Source organism: Fusarium odoratissimum (assembly GCF_000260195.1).
Source record: "Fusarium odoratissimum NRRL 54006 unplaced genomic scaffold supercont1.72, whole genome shotgun sequence".
NCBI classification, from domain to species: Eukaryota; Fungi; Ascomycota; class Sordariomycetes; order Hypocreales; family Nectriaceae; genus Fusarium; species Fusarium odoratissimum.
In genome coordinates, this window is record NW_022158743.1 from 27662 (window position 1) to 42587 (window position 14926).

Sequence of the window (14926 nt, forward strand, 5' to 3'; positions counted from 1 at the left end):
CAATGCCCTGCACATACTTTACGCTATATAGGGCACTCTAATAGCAAAAGGATATGGTGATGTTATCAAAGAAGTGACTAGACCGGCAGATTAGCCGTCGCGGTAGGCCGATAATGCTAACGAAATCAAGCCGAAATACGGGGTAATAGTCGTCATCCTCGCTCGCCGGCTTTGACCCCGTCTTCTTGCTCCTATAGTCCAAGACAACTCGGCGTTGTAAGACGTTAAGGTCGCGCCTCGATCACTATGGGTTCTTACCCGAAGGGTCATTCAAGCGTTTGCTGTAAACACCATGGACATTTGATCTTTCAATGTGATACAGGAAGTGCTCAATCCAGTTCCTCAGAGGAATGGTCACTACAAGAATCATTGTCTTCCAGAGCTGTGGAGACGCAACACTCTAGTCCTTGATCGGTATCCCAGGCGCAATCACTGCCCTGAATAATCCTCTCTGGGGGCTTTTCCTGCAATAGGAAGCGTCGTAGGTACGAATCATCTCGATCATTTTCAGCCGTCGCTTCAGCCTTAACGTTGAGGTGGCTGCAAAGAGTAAATTGACCCTTATTATTATCAAGCATCTTATCCATCCATTTAATCTGCTCCAGAGTTCTCATAGAGAGGTCGGGAAAAGATTCAATAAAGTCGAGTAGCCGCGCTATATTATATTGAGTTAGAAGCAGTAGCGTCGGCCGTGAGTGCTTGATCTCCTTATACTCTTTCAAGACAGTTCCTGCTGGAATGGGCAAAAGAAGAAAGTCCTCTCTTCCCCCTCCCTCTCTTTCCATATAGGAAGATGCCAAGGCAGCAGGTAAGGCGGCCCATGTTTCGCGGGCCATCGTGGGCCGACGAGTTTCAATAGATAATCCAGGGCAGAGAAACAGATCGAGTCACAACGTGCCGGTGTGGCACTGTACAACCGACCTGATTCATATGTGTATATCTGCAGTAACCTCCGAACTGTGCTCTCCAAACCGTGAAAATATCCTACCGTCATGTCTTTAGACTTCGTATCCAGTGCAATACCAGGGTGTCGGGTTTTATGGTCGCGAACCCACTCCCACGGTATACGTCTGTTGTTGTCTGGCGGAGAAAAGTATGGCGCCTAAAACTGAATCTTGAAGAATACCGGCTTCCCCTGATACCAAGATTTATCGTGTTTATAAGTAACAACCTCGGTGTTTTGACTGCTATTGAGAGTTACCATAATAAAATCTCCTACTACGCGACGGAAACGGCGATCGAATGACCCCGCGTACTGCTGAACCGCCTTCCAAGACTCCTTAAATGCTCAGTAAAGTCGAAGGAAGTGAAGATGATTCCATGACGGTGTTTTGTCTCGATGGAAAAGATGATAGAACACAAAATATGACCAGCCGTCATGAGGCGGTACGTACGTTCGTGTAGTCATCCAGTAGGGCAGTCCTTGCGGTAACTTATTCGGGTCGGCGTCGGCGCAGACTTCAGCATAGAGAGACCATCCCTCGGCATAGACCTCCCATATTGTCTGGGCGGTCACAATCTGGCCGTTTTCGGTCGCTGAGTCCTCTATACATTCCTGTAGTCGTGAAAGTGGGGGTAACTTATCATGGCCGATCCTCGCCCGATCTCGCTCCCAATACGATTGCAATTTCAACAAAACATGCTGATGGTACGCTCGTGCGATCTCTTCCGTTGCAAGAGAGAACGCTCGTTCCAGTAGTTCCTCCGCATCCTGGTTTCAATCGCTTTCAAACGCCGTCCAAGCTTCCTTGAGCCAGTTCTGAAAAAACACATCAACACTGATCTTAGAAACAGTCAATGTTTAAATGTTAAGCTGAGAGGCGATTCGAGGATGCAAAGGACTTCGCGGAATGTACAAGTCAAGGAGTACGTCAAGTGCAAGATAGCCACGCTGCCAGTCCATCTTATTAGGAGGGATCCATAACATTCCAGAGGTTTTCACAACATTCTCTAGTCCCAAGCCTTGTCGCTCGATCAACTCCTCGCGATGGCGAGATGATTTGTTTGTAACTGTCCATCGTGCCAGCCATATCCACTGATCGTAGCTCAGCATTTTCTCGCCGACGAAGCTATGGACTAAGAGTCAACAAAGCATCTGAGCTGTGTAGAAGCTTAGAATTCTCTGAACATACCATTGTGCTACGTCAGACTGCGCGCGTTGTTCAGACAAGCCAGTACCGGCCTGAAAGAACAAGTGGTCCAGTGGCAGGACAAAGCGAGCGGCCTGCGCGAATATTAGGGCATTTATGTCTTTAGTGAGAATCGTCCAAAATGGTAAATAGCGAACATTGGATTCACCCTGGAGAAGGGCTATCTAATCAAGTGGCCCAATAATGTTCTCATGTGTAGCTCGGAAGTAGCCGCTGGCCCACATCACCAGTATGATATCGAAACGCAAGGTAACCTCCTTTCGGATCCCATAATTGGAGAGTATATTTGGGTTTGACATAGATCTCAAATGTCGTTTATTCGCGTTCCAGGCCTTCAAAATTGCACCACGGGACAGCTGCGTTTTTAAACCCCGTTCGCAACTCTGGCTAGAAGAAGAGAGATCTTTGATCATATCATCATCAAATGCTAATAAGGGGAGGTATCCGGATCCAAACAGACGATAGTTGCTATACATAACTGAGAACAGTTCTTTGTTGCAGTTGTAGGCCTTGGCACGGATGACGGCAGGGTCGCGACTCCGGGGGCAGCCAGGAGTATCGACTCCTTTCGCCTTTATCCGACAATAGTATATTCCAATATCTCAAAGAAGAAAAGATCAGAAGTAACTTGCTAAAAGAGGCGTATCGGGAGCTATCTCAGAAAGTCTACGGTGTAAATATTAATAGCAATCACTTTTCCATAGTAGCATGAAAGGTTCAGTCCTGTTATCATTACCACATAGTCAATCAGGGACATAGTCACACATTCCGATATCTAACCAGCAAGAGTGCAGGTCTATCTGCTCAGGATCCATTCCAGAGAGGACAGTATCATAAATAAGTCCCATAGTTTCATAGAGGCTTAGTATTACAAAGATATTCTTAAGATCATAGGCCTGAAATAGCAACTGTGGATTCTTAAAGTACGCAACACTATTTCCAGCCTTAGTCTAGACTCAAAACGAGTTAGCTCTTTGAGTGATAGACGACCAGAACGGTCCAAGATCATCGGTCAGCAACGTATATTATAAGTAGCAAGCCCTACCATCATCTCCTGCTCTCCATCTACCCGTCTCAGGCCGCTCCTGAAAGGAACGAGACTTTGCATAGGCAATATCAAAAGATCCAGGGAGCTCTTAACAGAGAGGATCAGAGATACTACTAAATGCCGCTGGAATAATTATACTATCATAGAGATCCTTTTAGCAATCCAGAGATAATCCGTTCCAAGATGCAGATATTTTAGAGGCCCCAGGAAAGAATAGATATACGTCAAAGCGAATCCCCGATGTATTCACTAACCCAAATAGAATATATCAAGTAGTAGCAAGATCAAGACCATGCAGCCGGATTACCTAATCCGTGGACAGGTTGCGCTTAAACGGCGGCATAAATAATAAACAGAAAATGCCGGGTTTGCAAACAGCCTGAAGGCTCTTAGGCCCAAACTAAATGCTATTAATATCCCACCGCCATTCGATGCAGACTAGGCCGTATTCCAGGCTGGCTTCGGTTTTATAGAAAGATAAAGGCTTAATAGGCTTATTAGAAAGAAATGCCTTTTACTGGTATAGGTAGTTAGCAGCTTTATATGCAAAACGCTTATTAAAGATAATATTAAGAGGCAGTAATAAACCTTAAAGGAACTCTGCCCTTTCTCTAAGGGTATAAGCTTATATATAATTATAATTATTATATAAACCTAAACTTAAGGAAGCTTTTAATTAGATATCTAGGATAAGTTATATATTATAGTAGGGAGAACTTAGATGCCAGACTTATAATAATACTTGGTAAAAAAGAATATTTAGAAGATATACTTATATATAGCAGTTTAGGATTTAAGGATTTCTAGGCCATATTATATCTCCTAGGCTTAAAAAGAATTAATAAAGGAATAAAGATAAGGATATATATATATTTAGTTAGAAAGATTAATTAGAAGGCTTAGATTCTCTTTTAATAGGCAGTTAGGTAAAACTAAGTAAGAGTTAACTATATAGAAGTTATAGTTACTATTAGTATTAAAGGGAATATAGCCATAGTCTAAAGTTACTTTAGATATTAGGGAGTTAGACCTATTTCGCCTTAAGTTACTTACTACCTTTTATATATTAATAGCTTAATATAATAAAATAGGCAAAGTTGCTAAATTATTTTAAGTAGGGCATAAAGTATCCTAAGTAAAGTATTAATTTTTAAAATTAATTTAAGGGAGTAAAAGGCTATTATACTGAGATAATGCAGCCTATGGTATTCTTAATAGGTATTAGTAGGCATAATAGGCTTATATACAAAGTTATATAAGTTCGCGTTTTAATAAGGCTAGGTCTCTCTGCAGATAGCTTATTACTAGTTATACCTCTTTATTTATATTTAAATATCCTAGACTAGCTATAAACTTAAATATTATTCACTTTAATATTTTTTTCTCTTCTATTTTATTAGCCTTAATATAAAATATACTTCTTATTTATCTTATATCTTTTAGGGAATATATAACTAAAATAGCTAATAATATATTTACTATAAATAGGTAATTATATAAAGAAGTATTATTACTAAGACTAGCATCTTTAAAATCCAAGTTTCCCTATAGGAGATATTAGCCGCCAGCTAATAATATAATAAGATTACCTAAAAGGGAGTATTTATAGGAACAGCCTATTAGGAAATAACACTATAAATAAATTAATAAAAAGGGAAAAGAGCTATATTAACAGGTCTATTAATAATTAGTAATATTAGCCGCAGTATAATAGACCTAGCTTACCAGCCAGACACTTTTATAGCTATTAGCTTCTTAAAGTCACTAAGCCTGGCCTTAATAATATAACTATTTATATTAGTTTTTGCTATAATCTTGCTTTTACTGCTTCTTAACTTTAGTTAGGATTAATAGAGGTGCTATAGTGCTTTAATATAATTAATTCTAATAAGATATATATAGGATAAAAAAATAATATATTTATAAGTTTAAGAGACTTATTAGATTCCTTGGCCTTTTAATATATTTTAATTAAGGCACTCTTTCCTTTTCCTTATATATATCTTACTAATTTAGTCTTTATAAGACCTATTAAAAAGGTAAACTTAATTTTAAGCCTAAAATAGTAATTAGCTAGGATAAATATATTAATAAGGCTATAATATAATTATTAGTTCTAAAGAGCATACTAAGGAAAAAAGTAAATATAATATAAGACTGAATTTAATAAATTTACTTTTATAAAGCCTAAAGATATAATATAATACTCTAGGGTAAAATAAAAGGCAGGCAGTATAATAAGTTAAAATAAGCTGAAATTCATAGTAATATAAGATATAAAGAGATTTTTACCTATTATTAATATAAATACTTAGGTTTATAATATATTTACTTAAATATATTATATAATTTAATAAAGTTTATATTATTTACTATAATATAATAATATCTAATGTATTTAATAAGTAGGTAAGATAGATAAGTAGGTAAGATACTTTTTATTACCTATAAGATAAAATCACTCTTAAAAATACTACAATCTATTAGATTAATTAAAATTAATTACTATACTCTTTTATATTAACTTTAATTTCCTCTTAATAAGTCCTTATATTATGCCTAGCCTTGCCATAAGTTCTATAGTACTAAACCCTCGGCTAACCTAAACTTCCTTAACTATTACTTCTTAATAACTTAGCTACTACCTGTATATTAATATCTATCTGATTAATTGCTTATAATGCATCTTCTATAATTAAAGGCCCTTCTTTCTGTATTTTATTTCTTTTCCCTCTTTGGCGCTGGCCTATTAACCTATTTACTTATTTAAGTTATTAAACCCTTTCCTTTAATATAAATATCTTATATAAAAAGGTTTTATATTCCTTTTTAAAATACCTAATAGCTTTAAGTATTAACTCTAGGGAGCTGCTTTTATAATAGATAATTTATACTTTTAGGTATTTAAAATATAATTAGGCCTTTAGTATTATCTTTAGGGTCCTTAAAGCCTAAGGGGTTAAAGGTACTATGACCTCTATAGGAGGCATTAGGGTTTATAACTATATATCTATCTTTAAGATAATATTTTCTAGGTTAAGGGGAGTAAGCCTGGCTCCTTTAAACCCTCTAAGGATATTACTTTCTGTAATAGTAGCTAGGTAGGCAGTATAAAAGGCAGGAAAAAACTTAGTCTTAGAGATATAAGTTATAAAGTATCTAATTAGATGCTTTATTTCTTACCTATAAGCCTTTTTTAGTGGCTTAAAGTATTTAATATTAAGAGGCTAAAGTAAATAAGAGGCATAAGTAAGTATATAAAGTATTATAATCTTATTTTCCTTATAATATCTTATAAATTTAGCTAAATAGTGGCTTTTATAACTATTAAGGATTAAGAGATAATAAGAACTAACTAATTAATCTTTTATTAATTAATTAAAGTACTTAAGCTAGTTAAGGCCTAGCTAGTTATTAGTTTATTTATTTTTACTTAATATAATAACCTAATTACTAGGTAAGTTATATTCTTAATACTAATTAATAAGGTAATATTGGCCTAAACTAATAATAAATAGCATAATTAATTAGCCTTTTATATTAATTGCCTTAATTATAGTAATTTATTTATAATTTCTAGGCTATACCTTTTTAGGTCTTTTATACCTTTCTAAGCTTATAATAACTATCCTAGACTTAATTATACCTATTATAAAGCTGGTTTTATTAAAGTTCTATATATTAGCTAATTAAATATTATATTTTATAATTATATTCTCTATAAGGTGAAACTAGTTATAAATAATAATTAGATTCTTATATTTAGCTCTCTAATAGTTATATCTCTGAAATTAATATATCTTAAGCTCTAGTTACTATTAAATAAAGTTATAAACTTAGTATTTACTAATAGGTAATGTATTATAGTTAGCAAGTAGAGAATTAGCTATTTTTTTTATAAAATCATGCCAAGGGGGAAATCCTTGTAAATCTAGGTTAAGGATAAATTAAATTATTATCTGCTTCTTTAAATTAAATAGATTTTATGACTTTGTGGTAGTATTATATATTAATTGAATTCTATCCTGGCAGTAACCTAAGGTGTAGTAATTAACTTAATATATAGTTACTGCCTTTTAAATACTTAATTTTAGGTTATTTTAAAGGGCTTAAAGTGCTAGAAGGATCCTAGCCTTATATAAAGACTTTAATATTTTATATTCTTAATAAATATTAAATTAAATAGTAATAATATAAGGTAAGGGATTTTTGTCTTACTTACTTATCTATCTTACCTGCTTATTAAATATATTATAAATAGTATTTATATTAATAAAATATATTTAATTATATACTAGGATATATATTTTTCTTTACTATTTAATTAAATATTACTTATAATAAAGTCTAGCTATTTTAAGACTTTATTATAAAATCAACTAGGATATTATCTGGCTTAAGCCCTAGGGTTATTAGCTTATTTCTAAAGTAAATCATAATACTATAAAGCAGGCAGGGATACCATCTAGTCCAAGCCCTCCTCCTATTAGTTTTATACTAAGAAAAATAACTAAGGTATAATAATAACTTACAGGGCTATAATAATATTTTATAAGCAGCCTCTCTAAGCTTGAATTATACTTTTATCCTAATATAAAGTTAAATATATTCTTTTATATATGTTATAGCTAAAGATAGATAAAAAATAGTTTTAAGGTTATAAATTATTTAATTACTTCCTTCTCTATTATATAATTTAGATATTTTTAGATATACTTTTATAATTAAATTTTAGTAAAATAAAATACCTCTATTAACTATGTATATAAATTCCACTAATACCTCCTAGGATGTAAGCCTGGGAGGAGCCGGATTTGTATATTTTATAGGTTTAGGCGGTTCTGGTATAAAAAAATAGCAAGTTTACTAGCAAGGTTATAAAAATTTAAAGGTATATAAGTAAAAAGTTCTAAATATTTATAACTTATAACCCTAACCAGGACTTATTTAGCGTGTTTTTTAATTATAATAAAATATAGAAATTAAACTAAAATAAAAACTAATACTAATAGTAAATAAGTTACTTAATAATAATAGTAAAACTATTTTTATAATTAAAAAGGGAAAAGAAGTTAACCCTAACCTAGATAATAAACTTAATACTATAAAAAATAACTAAAGACCTTACTTAGCAGTAGATAAAATCCCTATTAGAGTTACCCTAAAATAACTAAACTAATATATTAATAATTTAAACTACTTAGAATCCTATTAAGTTTAAAAAGAAGTTAATACTAGAAATATTAGATATAAGGAAAATAAAATAATCTAAAACATAGAAATTATATTATAATATAATAAATATAAAATCTGTTTCTAAAATAATAAATATTAGAAATATATAAAACTTATAAGAGAATATATAATTATAAAATAAGATAATAATATCTATATCTAAGTATATATAAAGGAAATATTAGAAGATCTTATAATACTAAAAGAATATATTTAGGTTAAAAAAGATTTAAGAAGATACTTAAATTATTTAAACTATAAGTAAATATTATAAATATTATATATATAATACTATTACCTATAATACTAGTAAGATAAAGTAATAAATAATTACTTCTTAATATAAATTAATAAATATTAAAAATAGAAACCTTATATAATTATTAATACTATTAGATACTAAGTTATAAAGAGATATAAAGGATCTTAAGTAGTAAAACTAAAGGCTTATATAGAAATATAAGAATAAGCTTTAATATATATCTAAAACTCTTAATATATTATATAATAGAGATAAAAAATATAATAAGAAGTTAAGATTACTAAATATAAAGTACTTAACTAAGAACTTAATTAAATTAATTAAAATATTATATAATAGGCAAAAGAAGTATCTTAAGATAAATAAAATATTATCTAATAGCTAGATAAGTAATAACTATAAGAATAACTAAAGGAATCTAAATAAGAAAAAAAAAGACCTCTTACTAAAAAAGAAAAAGCAAATATTATCCTAAATTATAAAATAAGAAAAATAAAAGCTATATACTAATAATAACTTACTACCTAATATAAATATCCTAATAATATTAACTATACTAAAAGTAAATATAATATAAACTACCTATAGGGAAAAGGCATATACTATTTATAATAGAGTGGCAAATAGGCAAAAAAGCAGAAGAAAATAAACTCCTAGAAAAAGCTCTAAGAATAACTATAAAAGGAAGTTAATAAACCTGCCTAAAACTAAAAGTTAGAATTAAGGATAAGTAGCTAAATATACTTATAGATAGCAAAGCTAATATAAATTTTATTTCCCCTAAAATAGTTAATAAACTAAGGCTATTATAAAGAAATAAAAAGAAACCTTATATTATAAAAAATAGAGAAGGAGGCACTTATAGCTATAATAATAGAAGAATTATTAAAGAGATTAATTACCTTAAGGTATTTATTAATAGAAAAAACTAAGGTATTAACTTTAATATTATCTTAGTATAAAAATATAACTTAATACTTAAATTTTTATAATTATAATATTATAATATATAAATTAACTAGAGAACTAGCTAGGTAGATTATAAAAACTATCCTTTAAATAAAGAAAATAATTTAAATAAAAATAATATAAGATCTTAAACTTTAACTAATAAAAGTAGTAAAGATAGGTATAATAAAGTATTACTTATTCTAAAAGGAATATAATATAAGTACTATAAAGGCAAAATAAAGTATATTAAATAAATAATAATAACTCTTAAAAGATAATTTAAATAATTAAACTAAGATATTAAATAAATAAAACAGATTACTATAAAGGAATTTAATAAATAACTTAAGAATATATTACTATAGTATTATATTTATAAGAAACTATTTTAAGAAGAATTAAATACTAAGTTATATTAATATATAGATTATAATATTAAAATTATATTAAAAGATAGAAAGAATTTAAAATTCTTTCTTATTTATAACCTATCTTAAGATAAGCTTAATATACTTAGAAAATAGTTAAATAATATATTATAAAAGGGATATATTAGATTATTAGAATCCTTAGCAGGATATCTAATTATATTTATATTAAAACCTAACTTAAATAAACTAAGACTTATAGTAGATTACTAATAACTTAATAAGATTATAAAAAAAAATAAAATACTATTACTACTTATTACTAAACTTAAGGACTGCCTATTTAGTAAAAAATAGTTTATAGCCTTTAATTTTAAATCTGCTTATAATCTTATTTATAATAAAAAAGGTAATAAATAAAAAATAGCCTTTTAAATAAAATATAAATTATTTAAATACTTAGTTATATCTTTTAAATTAATTAATATACCTATAATATTTTAATATATAATTATAAATATACTTTAAGAGTATCTTAATATCTTTATAGTCTACTACCTAGATAATATCCTTATCTTCTCTAATATAAAAGAAAAGCATATAAAACATATCTATAAGGTTCTTAAAGTACTATAAGATATTAATATACTTATTAAATGTACTAAAAGTTATTTCTATTAGTCTTAAGTAATATACTTAGGATATAAAATCTTATATAATAAAATTAGAATAAATAAGTAAAAAATCATAGTAATTACTAAATAAAAAGTTCTAATATTAATAAAAGAAACCTAATCCTTCTTAGGGTTTACTAATTATTATTAATAATTTATTAAAGACTTTAATAAAATCATTATCCCCCTTATAGAGATTACTAAAAAGGATAAATAATTCTAATAAAATAATAAGGCATAATAAGCTTTTAAGCAGCTTAAGTTAGCTATTATAAGTAAACCTATTTTAGTTATATTTAACCTTAACTAGTAAGTTAAACTTAAAACTAATACTTTTAACTTTGCCTTAAGAGGATAAATAGGATAATAAGATAATAATAGTATATTATATCCTATTGCTTTTTATTTTTATAAGATATATAAAATAGAACTTAACTACCCTATTTATAATAAGGAATTCCTAGCTATTATTAACTGCTTTAAAGAGTTTAAATACTACCTTAGAGGAAATAAATACCTAGTAAAAGTGTTTACTAATTATAAGAATATAACTTACTTTATAATAATATAAAAGCTAAACCAATAATAACTATATTATATAAAATACCTATATAAATTTAATTTTACTATAATATACTATAAGGGCATAGATAATAAATATATAAATATTATTAGTTAATAACCTTACTTTAATATAAGAACTATAAAGATAAAAGAATAACTCTTAGAATTTAATCCTAAAGGAGAATACTAGTTTATATAACTTATTAAAACTATTACTAAAAGCTATAAGGGAATAATAAAAAAAGAAAAATAATATTATATTAGATTTAAGAAATATATCTTTATATAATAACTAAAAGAATATTATTAAAATATATATAAGAAACCTTAAGAAGTTAATATAAGTTATCTTTCTTAGTATTTTAAATTAGGAAGAAATAAATAAATTAGATAAATTAGGGATAAATACCTAATTTGTAAATAAAAACTATAGGAATACCTAATATAATCCCTTATAAACTAAGATAAATAAGAAAGAGTAAAATAAGAATTTATTTATAAAATTTATATATACCTATTATATAAATACTAAGGAGTTATAAAGATAATAAAATAACTTTAAGAACTAGGCTATTACTATTTTAAAAAAAAATAAATTAAACAAGTTATAAAATAATATAACTTATATATAAAGATAAAAGCATAAAGATATAAGCCTTATAAATAATTATAACTATTACTAGTAGTATAATAATTATAAGATTTAATTATAATAGACTTTATAATTAAATTACTTTTATTAAAAAAACCCTTAGTTAAAATCTTTTATAATAGTATTATAATTATTATAAATTAATTTATAAAATTTTCCTACTACCTACCTTATAGAGAAGTAATAAATATAAAAGAACTTTCTTATATTTTTTATTAATATATTATTAATATATATAGGTTACTTATAGAAATCCTTTTTAATAAAAGACTTATATTTATAATAATATTTTAATAATTACTTATAGTATAACTTAGACTAAATTACCAACTTATATAAAGAAATAAAAATAAAACTTAAATTTATTAGAAAATATATAAAAAACTACTATAACCTAAAATAGTTAAAGGGACTAACCTTTTTAGAGGGAGATATAGTTTACCTAGCTATAAAAAACATTAAAATAAACCAACTAATATATAAATTAGATTATAAATTTATTAGACCTTATAAAGTATTATAGAAAATTTTAGAAAATAACTATAAGTTAGACCTATTACTAAAAGTTAGGCTTTATTTAGTTTTTATATTTTATTACTTAAATTAGTAGTAAATATAATTTAAGTTAAAATAGGTAATAAGCTATAAAAAATTATAAAACTAAAAGTCTATAAAATAGAAGTAATTAGGAAAATAAATATAATAAAAAGATAAAAAATATACCTAATAAAATAAAAAAACTACCTAGAAAGTAAAAATATATAAGAACTACTTAAATACCTTATTAATACCTAGTAACTCCTAAAGAACTTTTACTAATATTAAATAAAGGAAAAGTATTAAGAAAATTATTACCTAAACCTAAGGCAGATTAATTAATATTATTAGAAATATAATTTACTTAAAGATCCTAAAGTAATATATGCTTATATATATTTAAATTAAATAAGATTATATCCTATTAATTTACTTCCTAAAGATTATAATAAGTAGCCTTAAAATGTTTTTCCTTTATATAATTATAAATTTTATAAATCCTTAATAAATAACTAGTAGCTAGAGCTAAATAAGACTATAATATTATTATTTCCTTATAAAGCTTAAGAAGATCCTTATTTATCTTATTTTTATTATTTTCTAGTTTTTTTTCTTACTTTATTAAGGTTATAACTAATAAAATTAATATAATTAATAAATAATATATAATAAATATATAAGATAATATAATATAAGTATTATTATAAGACTTCTTGGCTTAAATATACTTATTATAATAAGTAGAATTAGTAGATATTAAGTACTTCTTGCCTACCTAAAAATAATAAGTATAAGGTATATTAGCTTTTTTATTAATAAATTTAATAGAAAGTATAAAAGTTTAAATTTTATAATCTTTATAAAATAACTATTTAAATATATAATTAAATATTATAAAATATAATAGTAAAAGGTTTAAATTAGATTTTATTAAAAGAAGACTAATATTAATTAAGATAATAGGCCTTAAGGGTAAGATTACCAGAGGGAAGAGATTATATTATAATCCTAGTAGTTATATTATATATACCTTATAAAATTCCTTATATAACTAACTAATTAGAGAAGGATTAATAATAATAAGACTAATAGCACTTTAGGACTATGTTATTCTAGGATTAATAATAACTTTATATTATATTACTTTTATATAATTATTATTAATATATAAAATATAGTTATTTATACTTTTATAAATTTTAGCTTATTAGCTATTAATAAAACTTCTTTATATTAATTAAGCCTAATATATATTAAATTTACTATTAAGAGATATAATACTTTAATAAGCTTAGTATTATACCTTATATAATCTACTAATAATAAACCTAATATAACTTAGTTTATTTATAATTAGGAACTAACTTATTATATAAACTCTAAGATTATTAAAGCCCTTAGAAGTAGGCTTTTTTACTTTATTAAGCCCCCTAGCTTGCCTTATAGCTCTTATAGGGCTATAATAGCTTTAGGTTATTAAGATACTTATAAAGGTATTAGCAGATAATAAATTATAAGGTATAATAAGATTATAAAGGCCTTTTATAAGGCCCTTAGTAGCTAGCCTTTCTTAGAGGTTAAGAAAAAACCCTTAGTTAATAAGGAGATTCGCCTATAGGCTAACCTAGCTATAACCTTAGGAATAAGCCAGTACTTCTATAATATCTAAATTATTATTATTTCCAAGGATTAAGCCAGGGAAGACCCTTATAATACCCTTATAGAGGCTATAAAAGAAAAACACTAGAAATATAAGTTTTTAAAGGCCTTTTTTTAACTTATTATTATCTCTATAAGTAGCCTTATAGACCTAAAGACTGCTAAAACCTATAAGAAGCTTTAGCAGCTTATAAGTCCCTTAGTAGCTACTTAGCTTAATGCCATTATAAGCCTAACTTTAATTAAAACTAAGGCTATTTTAGTAGCTTTTATAGCTAAAGAGATCTCTATAAGCCTAGCTAAGTTAGCCTAGAATACCTTTAGAAGGTCTTCTTAGACCTCTTATAGGCTATCTTAGCCTTATTTTCCTTTTTAATAGCTACCTAGCTATATTTTCTTTTTATTAGCTACCTAGTTATATCCCTTTTTTACTAGCTTTTCTAGTTATATCTCTTTCTTAGCTTATCTTAGTTATATCTCTTTTTATTACTTATTTAGGCTATATCTTTTATTTTAGCCTATTTCCCTATTTATTTCTTTTTATCTCTCTTTTTATCTCTTTTTACCTCTCTTTTTATCTTTTTATTTTTTATTTTTACTTATATTTTTATTTCCTTATTATTTTTTTTTAGAAAAACTTTTACTTTTTTTTATTAACTAGATCTTAGTTAAAAAAAACTACTAAGGCAAAGATAACTTAAATAGTAAATACTAATCCTATCCTAACCCTAACCCTATTAATAGTATTAGTAATTACTTTTAATTTAATAGTATTAATAATTACTTTTAATTTAATAATATTAATAATTACTTTTAATTTAATAGT

General features: G+C 26.7%; 3 protein-coding genes across 3 annotated transcripts; all 3 read right to left on the bottom strand.

Annotated features, from left to right (window-relative positions):
- Positions 1–329: 329 nt before the first annotated feature.
- FOIG_16264 (uncharacterized protein) lies at positions 330–836 on the bottom strand (the record flags this gene model as incomplete). The annotated part of the gene is made up of 1 exon (XM_031217698.1): positions 330–836. The coding sequence occupies one exon, from the start codon at positions 834–836 to the stop codon at positions 330–332; it is 507 nt and encodes a 168-aa protein (XP_031052584.1).
- Positions 837–1288: 452 nt separating this feature from the next.
- On the bottom strand, positions 1289–1408 carry FOIG_16265 (uncharacterized protein; the record flags this gene model as incomplete). The annotated part of the gene is made up of 1 exon (XM_031217699.1): positions 1289–1408. One exon carries the CDS (start codon positions 1406–1408, stop codon positions 1289–1291), a length of 120 nt encoding a protein of 39 aa, XP_031052585.1.
- A 393-nt stretch (positions 1409–1801) lies between these two features.
- FOIG_16266 (uncharacterized protein) lies at positions 1802–2053 on the bottom strand (the record flags this gene model as incomplete). The annotated part of the gene is made up of 1 exon (XM_031217700.1): positions 1802–2053. One exon carries the CDS (start codon positions 2051–2053, stop codon positions 1802–1804), a length of 252 nt encoding a protein of 83 aa, XP_031052586.1.
- Positions 2054–14926: the final 12873 nt, after the last annotated feature.